This window comes from Centruroides vittatus, unplaced genomic scaffold (assembly GCF_030686945.1).
Source record: "Centruroides vittatus isolate TY-2023 unplaced genomic scaffold, ASM3068694v2 contig_221, whole genome shotgun sequence".
In the NCBI taxonomy this organism is placed as follows: domain Eukaryota; kingdom Metazoa; phylum Arthropoda; class Arachnida; order Scorpiones; family Buthidae; genus Centruroides; species Centruroides vittatus.
Window position 1 is genome coordinate 2,212,129 of NW_027121377.1, and position 13,207 is coordinate 2,225,335.

Genomic DNA, 13,207 nt, shown 5'->3' on the forward strand with positions numbered 1-13,207 from the left:
TGGCACCCTTGGGATTTGGCAGCCACACTGCACACTTACCAGGACTGTCTCTGATTCCATCATTAGCCACTGGTAGGGAGCTATTTGACTAAGTGGATTGTTTTAAGATTTAAAAACAATCCATTTAGGAAATCCGTTTCCTGAACACTGGGAATTCGGTCGTGTTTTCGCGTTTCGCCGAAGCGGGCTGGCCACGTGAAGTTTAACGGGTTTTCTCCACGTCTGTAACGCCCGAATAGGGGCCAGTTACCCTTAAACGGATTTCTCAGAAGGCATTATTCCCCTGGATACGACCATCATAAACGCATACAACTACTATCACGTGACAATTACGTCACACTTTACCACGGGGCGATATAGTCTTGTAGAAGCTAGTCGTGTCCAACTAGCTTCTATGAGACAAGACATTACCCCGCCTGTCTAGCCGAACAATTCCATTGCTTTCATCTTAATGCTAATTAGTCTTTTATGTTAATTTCTTATTGCTTTTACTATTTAACGCTGTATCAATTCTCTATAAAATGTGTTTTTGGTATGTATTTTGGAGTTTCTAGAACGAATTAATTGGATTTACATTGATTCGTATGGAAATGATTGCCTCGGTTTTCGTCGGTTTCGGATTTCGCCGATTGTTTTCGGACGGATTATCGACGAAAATCGAGGTATCACTGTACTGAAACACATCAATATAACGTAGAGAAAGATCAGACTAACAATGTACACAACTTAATATCAAATAAAAGCGTAACTCTTTGTTTTAGTTAATACACTCCACTCAGATACCACTCTTCCAACTCAGATATATATGCCAGCAATACTTTATCAATGTTTTCCTTTCATAAAATTCAGCCGCAAGTAAAATTTCCTCTTAAAATTAGATCCTCGACAACATCCTAGATTCCATTTTTGACAATAGAACTGAAGGTACTACTTCCCTTAAATTTCAAACTATATTTTCCCGATTGTGTCCAACCAATTCGTTCCTTGTCAATGGTGTTTTTCTATGTCGCAGCTATTTCAAAACGATCATAAGGCCTATCGCCCGATTTATTTTACGTCAGTTATGCTGAAAAATTTAAAATCGTAATTACAATTGTTAAATGACTATTGTCTTTCGATATTTTCAAAGGCAATCATCATAGGTAACATTTACTAGAATAATCATTCGAGTAAATGTTACCTACTGAACCCAACCACTAATCACCTAATATGTTTGTAGCATCTAAATAAGGGTCAGTTTTCTGTTGAAATTAACTCGAGAAGCAACATCCCTTTGGCAGATGCCCGCGTATTGCATTTTCTTATTCCATCAACCCATTTAAATGGTACCAACATATTTAGTATTGAATTTTTAAAAATGGTTGGATGACCAAGTGACTTGGATGGCAGCCTACTGAGCTGGGATTAAAAATATCAGGTCCCTCCCCTCACTGTCTGGCCGCTCCGTTATGGGCTTGGCCAAACCCATAATACTTATTAAAAAGACGTCTTAGTGCCAACAGGGTGGTAAGAGTGGGGGGAAACTTCAAAGAGAAAGATCAAAATTATTGTTAAAGAATAAATACAGATGAAAAGCACTAAAAAACGTTAACAGAAACTAATTTATTCACAGTTATACAAATTAAACATTTAGTGTGCAGATAAGTCTGTAGAATTCAAATATGACTTTGAACGAGAACACGGTTTCACATTCTTTTTTCTTGCCAATGAGTTCAATGTCGATATTATGGATTCCATTGCAGTAAGAATCTGAAAATGGAAAATATTATATAAATGAAGAGAGTAGTAATTTTAAAAATCACCGTCGTAACTTACCCTGATGATGATGTTCTTTTTCACACGGAAAAATCCACCTACAGATATTCCTATGGGAACTTTACTAAATCTTTTCATAAAATCCAGTAACTGCCAACAAATAAAAACAAAATATAGTATTACGAATATATACTTTATTATTCTGGATAAACAAATTATAAATTAATCAACATTAATTCTGTATATTATCATTTATTTTATGATGGGCTGTTTGGGGAATTTTTTAAACAATGGGAGATCATCCACTAAGACTTCCTTTCACTAAAATTTCTTACAGTATTTAGAGAAAGCTATAAGGATAAAAATACTAACTATTTTAAAAATTTATTACGTAAAACTTTCAAAAAAGAAGCTTAAAAAATCTCAAACCCGAAGCTCCATAAAATGTTGGATTAAACCACTGACAAACAGGCTGATCAGGTAAAATTTACTTGTTATTTGCGTGTGTAACACCTAAATAGGGGCCAGTTTCCTGTAGTAAGTCTTACCGAGAGGCATTTCCCTCGACATTTTCCACTTCCATGAACCATTCCAAAATTATTATTATTAAGATTATATTTTACATTATAAACTGAAATCAACAATTTACTTTTAATTTATCTTCCAGAGACAAATTAGCTGAGGATAACGTTTCCATTTCTTTAAATTTTCCATATATCTGTAATATAACCAGCAAACATTACCCGCTTTATCAACAAAAAACGAATTAATTTAAATACGTATATAAAATTTGGATATTTTAGTTTCAATCTTACCTTAGCGGTGAAACGTGATGCAAAATAACCCACTGAGAGAGTTCCGGACATACATGTAATCGAGGTTAAGGCGAATAATATCTTCACGGAAATGCTCATATTTACGAAGAAGCATGCACACGCACAAAAACAGCTCATATATATTAAATATGCATAAATAATCGGTAGAAATAATACAAGTTTATCATTGACGTCCTCTATAAGATACAACAATTCTGTGTGATTGTTCATCAAGCCATTCAACCTTTTTTTTAAATTTCTTGGTTCTTCGAAAATTTTCAAGAAGGCTATCGATAAATAATCGAATCTTTTCTGGACAATGAAGAATAAGGAAAACCACTCTAATCCTATAACACTTCCCTCCAAAAACACCATACCGAAGAAAATTTCGATATACAAAGCGCAGGTAAATGCTTCCGAATGAGAAGCGAAATTTAATTTCATGAAATGATACACATAAGTATCTATTATTACCTTAAACAGTAGTAAAATTAAACAAACTGAATTTAATATTTTAATAGAATACATTTCTAGCTTTTCCATTATTTTATGTTCCCCAATATATGAGCTTTCCTTGCAAAAGAAAGAGAACTTTCTTCTATTCAATGTAGTATGCATGACTGCAAACAATAGAGCACACATCGACCAGAGAAAATCGAAAAGTATTTTCTCTTCAACGAACATTTTATCTGTTAAAGCGTTACAAACTATACCACGATTAAAGAAGATTAATATGCAATTGATAAAGCTAAACCACCAGAAAGTTTCTAAAACACTCAAGTAAATTCTATACAATACAATCTTAATTGTTGACTGGGATATTCTGCTCTGGCAACTGCAGTCTAACAACGAATGAACTCCAAATATTTTGGAAACACACAGAATTAGCTTGATCAGACAAACGGGACAAGATATTTCTCCTTTCTCCATTACGAGTATTACTGAAACTATGAAAAATTAAAGTAACATAATGGTGAAATTACGGAAACAATAGTTTTGAGAGTTTCGATAAAAATTGAAGACCCATTGTTGATAGACACTGGTTTACGCACTCATTTGAGCATTATCAAATATTTCAGTTAGACACAGGTTTACTAGATAATCGATTTTTATTTAAATCTCTTCCAGAAGCTTCGCATTGTTTCTTAGAAAAGGAATTTTCTAAGAAATTTTTTAGAAATTCTACTGTAATTAACTCATGCAGCGGATAGAAACTGGCGCATGATTTTATTCTCCCTTAATTTAAATGGAATTTTCCAATAAATTTTCTGCTTCATAACACGGAACTGGGAAGGAAACTTGTTTATCTTTATAATGTAGCCTATTATCGATTGTCTCACCTGATCAATATGCACCATATAAATTTTATTAAGAACCGAAATTTTGATTGTTACTAAAATTACTTTAAACCAAACAAAAACTTGCATTAAACTGTAATTTATTTCACGTGTATTAAGATATTATTCAAAAAAATTCGTATTGACCATTCGATAATTTTGTAAAGGTATTCTTCATACTCGAGAATATACGATATTTTATTCACTGCTGATGAACACGTTCTATATTCTTTAGCGAATATATTATGATATTCGCTAAACAATATAGAAGTCTGCAATTTATATTCGATGGCACCAAATTCAAATTTGGAAATTTTTGTAATTTTCGGCACATGTGAAGCTTACAATTAAATATTCACTGTCAAGAGATAATTTCTAGATATATTTCAATTTTCTCCTGATGCGAAAGAAATTTTAATTCGTTCTATTAGCAATACAATCGACTCTTCATAACAATGAGTGTATTGTTTTTACTATTTTCCTCTATTTGCCCAAAGATAGTCGATCTCTTACCAAACCCGTTGAGGGTTTAGCCAGCCTCACAACGTAGTGAGGGAGAATGCCTGATATATTCGGGTCGAACCACCCCTTTAATATCTCCTGGATTTTTTGACCCGTCCGGGTTTCTTTCTCGGGTCCCCTACAACTGTAGGCTGATACCTTAATAACTCGGTCGTCCTTTTGTCAGTAAATATAAGTAAAAAAGTTCCGCGACTGATTGCATAACTTTCCGTCAAAAAAATACACTATAACATTAGCTTAAAGTTTTTTTTAAAAAAATGTGTTTGGCGCCATCTTGGTTGTAATATAATATAATCAATTTCATTTATATACAAGCTACATTGCTGAATTTCGTTTCTTAATCTTTACGCCATCCTGAAATATTAAACGAAATAGGCACTAATAAAAACACATATCCCGGGGAATTTTTCTGTTATTTGAGGTGTTGGTTTTAAGTGCTTAAAACATCAAAATTTGCAAAAACTTCTGAGAATTAAATTCGACACGTTTTCAATACTTTCCCGTGTTATATACTGTACATAACATCCGAGAAAGTAAAAGGCCCGCTCATAAAAAGTTTCTGGGGAGCTCTATCAGGATTTGTTCCCGAGTTACCAGAACATCAAGATTCTCGCTGTAGGAAAATTACCTGAAAAGAAGGGTATTACGGATGTGTTAAATAGAAGAAAGACTTTTTTTTGGACTTAAAATGGCGGCTATGTCATGCATAGCATCCAATAGTAGGGCATATCTTCATTTTGTAGAACATCCTCCTACATTGTAAGAACACGGAACGATAGTCCTTCCTTAAAAATAGAAAACTTAATGAATATTTTAAGAATGCATGTGTATATTTTAAAGATTCAATGGATGGTATTGCAAAGGAAAATGAAAAATCACTACTCTAGAGATTAGTGATTCTTCACCTTAAACTACTCCTGTATCTATGGGTAAAGTTTTCCTGATTTTTGTAGAATTTTAGCAAATACTGTCTTCTATATACAACACTTTTGTATAAAATCTGAAGGTAGAGATCTACATAAAGTATTAAAAATTCTACCATTTTGAAAGATTAAATGTCTTCTTCCTGCATTTTATATTTATAATTTAATCGATGCGTGATTTACATTAAAAAATCAATGAAATTTCAAAAATAAATACTGCACTCCTTAGAATAAAGTAGATTTATTCAAGAAGCTGAAATTAAATTGGAGTCTTTGTTATGAAGTTATGACCCATGTGCATATTGAAAATATTTAAAGTGATATTAAACCCCAAAATTAAAGTTGGTGTAAGTAGAAAAATGTATAAATTTATAATTTAACTACGATTATTTCTAGAGGTCATCGATACTTCTTATATTTAAAAGTAACTGACAAAAAGAAACGTGGTACGTCTCAAGGTCCTAGAGTACGTCCACGGTCGCCATATTGATCCATTGGCGCGGCGTAAAGTCATATTATTAGAAGTTCGCAATTTTAATTAATTAGAATTTTTTGTTTTTTTAAGGAATTTTACGAAGTAGATTTCTCTGTTTTCAATTAAGATAATAATTATTATTTTATTAAGAACAGAAATTGTAAACTTTGATATAAAATTTAGCGCGTTACTCCATAAAAACAGCGTGGCTTCAATGATTTCTTTTATAAAAAAAATAAAACTATTTAAATTCAAATAAATTACGAATGGAAAAATAATTGAGTACTACAAATTATTTCATAAAAAGCTCTAAAAAATAATCGATTATTTATGAATAAGTCATTAATAATAATCGATTTTTAATCCCCCTATCTGAAAAACAAAAAATAACAATTAAAAATTAAATTAATAACAATAAAATTTTTATTATTTTAAAATATTTTAAAAATAACTTACTGATAATATTATAGAAAAGTACGATATAAAATATAATTATAAATTAGAAAAAATTCAAACCTGTTTTTCAATATGCACGTGCGTCTGCCATAATAGGACGCCATGGCCGAGCAAATGGAGGTAAGTTAAGAAGTTTGGTGGTGAAAGACGATAATAAACGGCCCGTTAGACGTAAAAATTGGGTGTTTTTTTGATAATAGAAGAGACGTCGATTGTTATTAAACTAATTAAAATGAATAGAATAAGTCTTCGGGCCGATTTATCTCAGGTAATTGGTGTTTGATGTTAGGCCTAACGCTTGCTTTGTTCGTCTGGTTTAGATTTTTTTCAAAATTTTAATTTTCGGGTCATCACTCTCACTTTAATTCGAGTTTCATCGGCGAATTTTCCATTTAGATACGTCGAATTTCGTTTGTTTATTAATTACAATGAAGAGAGAAGTAAATTAATGGAATTGGCATTAATTTGTGTGTAAATGAATGTTACCGGGTCCCTTACATAAAGATGATTTCCATAGTTTATGTAAGGCCGAGAACTTTACATAGTTTAAAATGTCGTCTTTTTTGAAAGTACGAGTTATTCGTCGTCAATTAGTTTATTTATTTTTATGATTTATTAATATTAATATTTTTTAAGGTGTAAGTTTATAAAATATACACCTTTTTGGAAAATTAGGAAAAAACGCGCCATGTATTAAAAGTAAACTTTTACCTTTAAAACGCACACATACGAGGAGCGGCGAACGGGCCGGTCGTCACTCGGCCGAGGCCAGAGTGAGGAAGTGGAGGCCTGGAAAGTTTGTTGACCACAAAGAAGCCACGCGAGCATTCTCCAAGTCACAAGTCACGTCTGTCGGGTTGCTCCTCACTTTTCGAGCGCCGACATGACGCGGCAATCCGGCCCCATTAAATGATGATTTGAACTGGTAATAAATGCAATTATGTCGTGAAAATGAATTGAACATATACATTTCTTAAATTATTAAAAGTGTGGATCCTTTTTATATTATGATATGACTCTATCGCTCGTATATAAATACGAGTGGTGGTAGATCATATCAAAATATAAAATCAACTACTTCAGGGCTGGATTGCTGCATTGTGTTGGTACCGTCGATGTCATAGCTCAAAAAGCGAGGAGTGGCCTGGCCCGTGCCGAGCCGACAGATGTGACTCGGAGAATGCTCGTGTGGCTTTTTGTGGTCAACAAACTTTCTGGGCTTCCGCTTCCTCACTCTGGCGTCGGACGAGTGATGACTGGCCCATTTGCCGCTCCTTGTATGTGTGCGGTGCTGTGCATTTTGATGCAAAGTCATCGTGAATTGGTCTGGTTCGATGTTATCTGTTTTTTGATGGTTTTTCTATAATTATTAATTTGCAGTTTAAAATACTATTGAACTCACTTTAATTTACTTTGCATCTTTATTACTAACTAAAGTAACTAATTAAATTAATTTAATAAAAAGTAATAAACATTACAGATGGATACTAGTCCAATCTTCTCTGCTTGCCATGTCCAATCACCAGGAACAACTATCCAGTCCTAGTATCCATCTGTAATGTTTATTACTTTTTATTAAATTGTAATTCTGCCAGCCCATTTCTACAAAAAAAAAATAATAATAATTAAATTAAATTAAAGTAACTGAACTTAGATGTTCAGAAAGATAAAATATCGAAGTTTGTAAAGAATTAAAAGTTAACGTCTTTTGATCACTTGAGTCTAGAAAGTTTTGAATTGTTTACATAAAAATGTCTTTTAAACTGGAAAATTGCTGATTTATATTTATTGTCCTTTACAGACTTTTTCATGTTCACCAGGTTGGGTAAACACTTGTAGAAAATTCATAAATGATAGAATTAATATTTTAACTTCTTTCTCTGGGAAGTTTTATATGACATTTTAAGTTTTCACAAATCCATGAAAAGAAAAAAAAGATTTTATTGGAATTGTAAATGTAAAGACTTGCATTCTCGACTTTTCGGGTATTAAGTCTGTTTTCAGGGATTATATTATAAAATTTAAAAAAATAATAATAATAAATTCAAAGCTTTCAAGTGTTTTAAGAAAAGATTTTTGTAAAATATTTCCTGAAGAGAGATTTATTCATTCTGAAAATTTTTGGTATGATGTTACAAGTGCAAGTTTTTATTTTTAATAATAATAGTTTGATTATGCTAATATTACTCTCCTGTAAATTATCATTATTATTGTTAATTACATTATATAAATATGAAGTCAAACAAGTTCCAGAAATTTAGTTAATACTTTTCATCATAATTGTCTTCAAGCTTCAATACATTTGTCTCGTACAAGTGTCTAATTTATGTAAATGAGAAGAAAATGGAAAACTGGTCCAAAGAAGCAATTTATCCATTATTAGTTAGTTGGAAACTATATGTAATAAAACTGTTTGGTATCAACAACCTAAGGAATCTGGGTGATGTGAGATAAGTCATTTTAAGTTTTTGGTATGAACAAATTGTTAATCTTGTTTTCATTAATGTATTTGAATTTAATGCTGTTTAAAGTATGAATAAGGTGTAAGGATGGTTGCATTGCAGAAGAACAATAGTTCTGTATTTTGCTACATAAGCAATGATTTGAATGACTGTCCTGGTATTATTGTGATGGAATATCGATATTATGTTAGCATTTTTGAATCATTTCAAGTAAATTCCTGCACATCTCCTGATGTCAAAATCTGTCATATACTATGGTGATTATCAGTTACTGTATAGCAATTTACAGTGGTAACTCTGAACTCAAATGCCCCAGAGGTTGAACAACTTTAAAATGGAACATGCCCAGTCATAATCTATAGGGTGTATATCTGTATGAGTAGCAGTTGTGCTAGATTGGGCTACAATGAAAATTTCTTACTTTTATAAATTCATTGATACATGTTGGGACACTTCTGTATGATAGATAATATAGAACTATTATTATACTTCTTTTGCAAAGAATTGAAATTTGTAAAAGTAGGATAACAGATGGCACTACATGTATGGCAAACTATTGTTCCTTTTTTTATCCTACTGTCTATATAATAAAAAAACTCAATTTTTCACCTACTCCCCAATTAAATGCTAAAAGATGATGAATGTCAATAATTTGTTATATATATGAAACTCAAAGGAAGAAAATAAAGTATTTTTAAAAGTTTTCAAGAAACACTTGTTCTTCATATAAATACAATAAGACCTTGCTTAACGCTGATTCAATATAACGTCTTCTTGAAGCCTAAAAATGCTCAAAATTTACACTGGTTTAAATTAACACAGCATATCATTGATTTGTATATAATATGATTATTCCCAAACACGAACCAATCAACAAAAGGTAGCAATTCATCATAGTACCATACTTTCCATAAATCTATGTTTGCTTTGTGCAATTTTGGAAAAAATATAACATCATGGATGCCACAGGAAATACCGACTTGGCTTGGCAAGAATTAACTGATAAATGCACAAATGGAGTGTGGAAGAAGTTATGGCTGGAAATCAAGAATTCTCAACCAGAAGAGCCTATCGCTGTATCATCAGGTTGACCAAATTGTCAACTTAATTGATACAGGACTAGGAGATGTAGACGAGCAGGATATTGGGGAGGTACTGCAGGTTTCTGGGGATAGCCTTACCAACGATGACCTTCAAGAATGGCAGGACAAGAAATTTGTGTAGAACTGGAAAATTGTTATTTGGGGCATAATAGGCCCAAAACGTGTAAGAAAATAGTTGATAAATAGTAAATATAATAGTAAATAGAAAATTTAGTTGATACGGTAGTATCAACTAAATAAAGGTGGAAAAAGCCATGTGATTGTTACTAACACAATCTCGTGTTCAACACTACTTGTATTACTGTTTTAAAATGGTGTGTAAAGTTATGATTTCATAAGATATATGTTGAAATCTTTGATGGTATAATGGAAAACCTCACTTTCATTGAACATTATAAAAAACATTAAACAGAATGTGCTCAGCAAATAATTAATTTATCACACTACACCTTTTGTGTTGCTGAGATAGTTTTAATGAAAAACTAATGTTTTTGGCCTACTCTATAGACCATTCTCAGGCTTAATGAGACATTTCTCTCGTTACGCCTGAGAATGGTCTATAGAGTAGGCCAAAAACATTAGTTTTTCATTAAAACTATCTCGGCAACACAAAAGGTGTAGTGTGATAAAATAGCTTGTAAAGTTTCTTATAATTTAAGTTAGTACTAACCAAAACCCTTGAGAAAGGCATCTGCCCATTGAATTTTGTATAAATTTCTTTCTAAATTTATGTTTGTTTGTAGTTATAAACTTAAAGTTCTATTCAGTGTGTTTCTACATTTATTTAATTTTTTCTTGTTTAATAACTATAGGATTAATAACTTGATATGCAATTATAAAATTAGTAAAAAATTAAATAATTTAAATTTAAAAGTTAAATGTATTTATTCCATTTTTCTATTGTGAATGTTTGAAAGTAATTTTAATGTTATTTGAAATACTTGCAAAGAATGTGTGTTTATTTTTGTCATAAGTACTACTTTCTGATTTAGTGTGTGTGTGTGTGTGTCTGTCAAGAAAACTACACTTCTTAAACATAAAGATTTAATCTGATTTTTATTTTAAAACAATACATTGGTCATCATGTTGGAAAACTGAAAATGAAACTAAAATTTGAAATCGTTAAGCTTAAGCTTATAGTAATAACACACTGACATATACCAAAAAAAATATTTAACAATTCCCCTTGTCAATATGACTAACATTATGTAACCCCTATCTGAATCATTGAAAATTTCGTGTATGTGTTTTCTGCTGTTTGAATAAACTACTACTTTACACAGTAAAAACATATAGCTTGACAATGATTTCCTATCTTGAGTTTAGTCTGAATATGAAAAACCTTGAATTGTTGTGTACTGTTTTGGTTAAAACATTTTGGTTCTCTTTAGATAGATATAATTCATTTTACAGCCTCCCAATGTTATGTTTGTTTAAAACTTGTTGAATTGTCTCAATCACTCACAAATGCTGTGTGAATTGTTCTTCACACACAACTATTAACCTTAATAATAAATCTGTTTTGGGTCTATAAAGTTTAATATTCTAATTTGGGAATGTACCGTACATATGAATGTTACAAGATTTAAATTTAGAAATACATTTGTTAAGAGGTTTATCTAAGTTGAATTAAAGTTTGCTGCTTTTAAAATTAATGTTAATACAGGATATTCTTGTTAATTCAAATGTGAATAATTATAAAATCCCATTAGTTTGTAATCATACTATTTGTCTCAGCTGGGGATATATAGGTTTACACATTAAGGAATTTGGTTAGTTCAAAATTTGAAGTGAAAATTCTGTCTGAACCATGATGTGCATACATTAACTTCTTCATTTAGATCAAAGTTCCTTTATATTATAAGAGAACAATGGACCAAGAACAACTCTAATCTGGTCAACATGGCTTTGCTTTTACAGTAATATAATTTCAGGTGTCACCTTACCCATGAACTACCCTTTTTCTCTTATCTCATAAAATACAGCTGGGTTTCAAGATTGGGCTACAAGTAGCAGATTGAAATATTCGTAGGGCTCTAGGCAACATTTGGGCAATCTAATACTGTCTGGGTCACTTTAAAAATAATTTGGGCTACATTTTGAGGAGTTTTGTCTTAGGTTTTATAAAACCTGCCTGGCAACCCATGAGGTTCTCGTCGGACACGTGCTGTTTCCTGAAGTTTGTTTATATTATTATTAGTACCAATTATTAATTAGTGAAAATAGCATTTTGTATAAATAGCTATATTCCATTTGCTTAATACATTACACCAGTTACATGGCATTTGTCATATTGTACAGAAATATGTAAATCTTGGATAATTTAAGTCTTGGATTGTTTTGTCTCCTGAATTTCAAACAAGGATTTCCTATAGTCATGTGTTGAAATTGTCACAATTACAGCAAAAGTTGTTAAGTCCTGTGCAATTGAAATATAAATAGTACAGTGTGTTGATATGAAATATCAGGTTTCTTTGACATTTGTTTTTACTTGTGATTCAAATCTTACCAAATAAATTATAAAATTAAAAATTGCATATTATCTTCGATTGTCATTCTGTTTTTTATTTGTTTTGTAGGAAGGAACTCTTTTATTTTTATTTCTATACAAGTGTTAAATACATAATTTAGTATTCCTTGAATTTCATTAATAATTTTTATATTGAGTTTTTTTTTGTGGACTTTTTAATTGCTTCTGCTGTTTTCAGAACTTAAATTTTTATTTTAATGATTAGCTTATTTTTGACAATCTAAAGCAAGTTTTTTCTTTTCTTGGTTTTCAGGGAAACTTCACTTATTAATAAATATTAGATTGTCAAATTCAAATACCATCTTTATTTGGTCTCTGCTCAAAGGCCTATCTTAGCTCTAATACACTAACTGCATTAATTTTCTAAAATTAATCTGTGTATTTTTGCTTCTTCCATTTTTAGTTCTATAATTTTTAGTATTTTAAATTAATATATAGCTTCTGTTAGATAAACATTGTTCTACTCACATTTTAGTCCACATTCAGTGACTTCATACATGCTTAACGTGACCATTTATTTTTTTTGTCAAAACAGGACATCTACTGATTTTTAGGTAATAGTATGTGTCTTCATTAGGGTTTATACAAAAACCAACTTTTTAAAAAACTGTTTTCGAATTTTTGCCCAAAAAATGGAGATAAGAGATACTTACAACTTGTTTTTAAAACTTTTTCATTTATTTAATATTTATAACATTTTAAAAATACAACAAAATAAAATCAACTAACATCTATACAAAACAAAAGAAATTCTAGAATATCACATTAAACTATAAAATTTACTCCATAGAAAGCCATGAAGGAAAACAAATAACAATGAATACCTACA

The 13,207-nt window shown here is 31.0% G+C and overlaps 1 protein-coding gene and 1 long non-coding RNA gene across 3 annotated transcripts in view; one reads left to right on the top strand and one right to left on the bottom strand.

Annotated features, from left to right (window-relative positions):
- Positions 1 to 1,852: 1,852 nt before the first annotated feature.
- Positions 1,853 to 2,945, bottom strand: LOC136970918 (uncharacterized). Its single transcript, XR_010880060.1, has 3 exons — positions 2,571 to 2,945; positions 2,405 to 2,473; positions 1,853 to 1,905 (listed from the first exon to the last, which is right to left on the bottom strand). It is a non-coding gene; the product is annotated as an uncharacterized lncRNA (long non-coding RNA).
- A 3,323-nt stretch (positions 2,946 to 6,268) lies between these two features.
- LOC136970865 (protein arginine N-methyltransferase 1-like) overlaps positions 6,269 to 13,207 on the top strand; it is a 50,032-nt gene continuing 43,093 nt past the window's right edge. Inside the window, exon 1 of one of the 2 annotated variants that reach the window (XM_067265366.1) lies at positions 6,269 to 6,403. In XM_067265366.1, coding sequence (XP_067121467.1) covers positions 6,386 to 6,403 — 18 coding nt within the window. In that variant the 5' untranslated portion in view covers positions 6,269 to 6,385. The remainder of the gene's footprint in view (positions 6,404 to 13,207) is intronic. The other variant, XM_067265365.1, reaches the window with a different exon arrangement.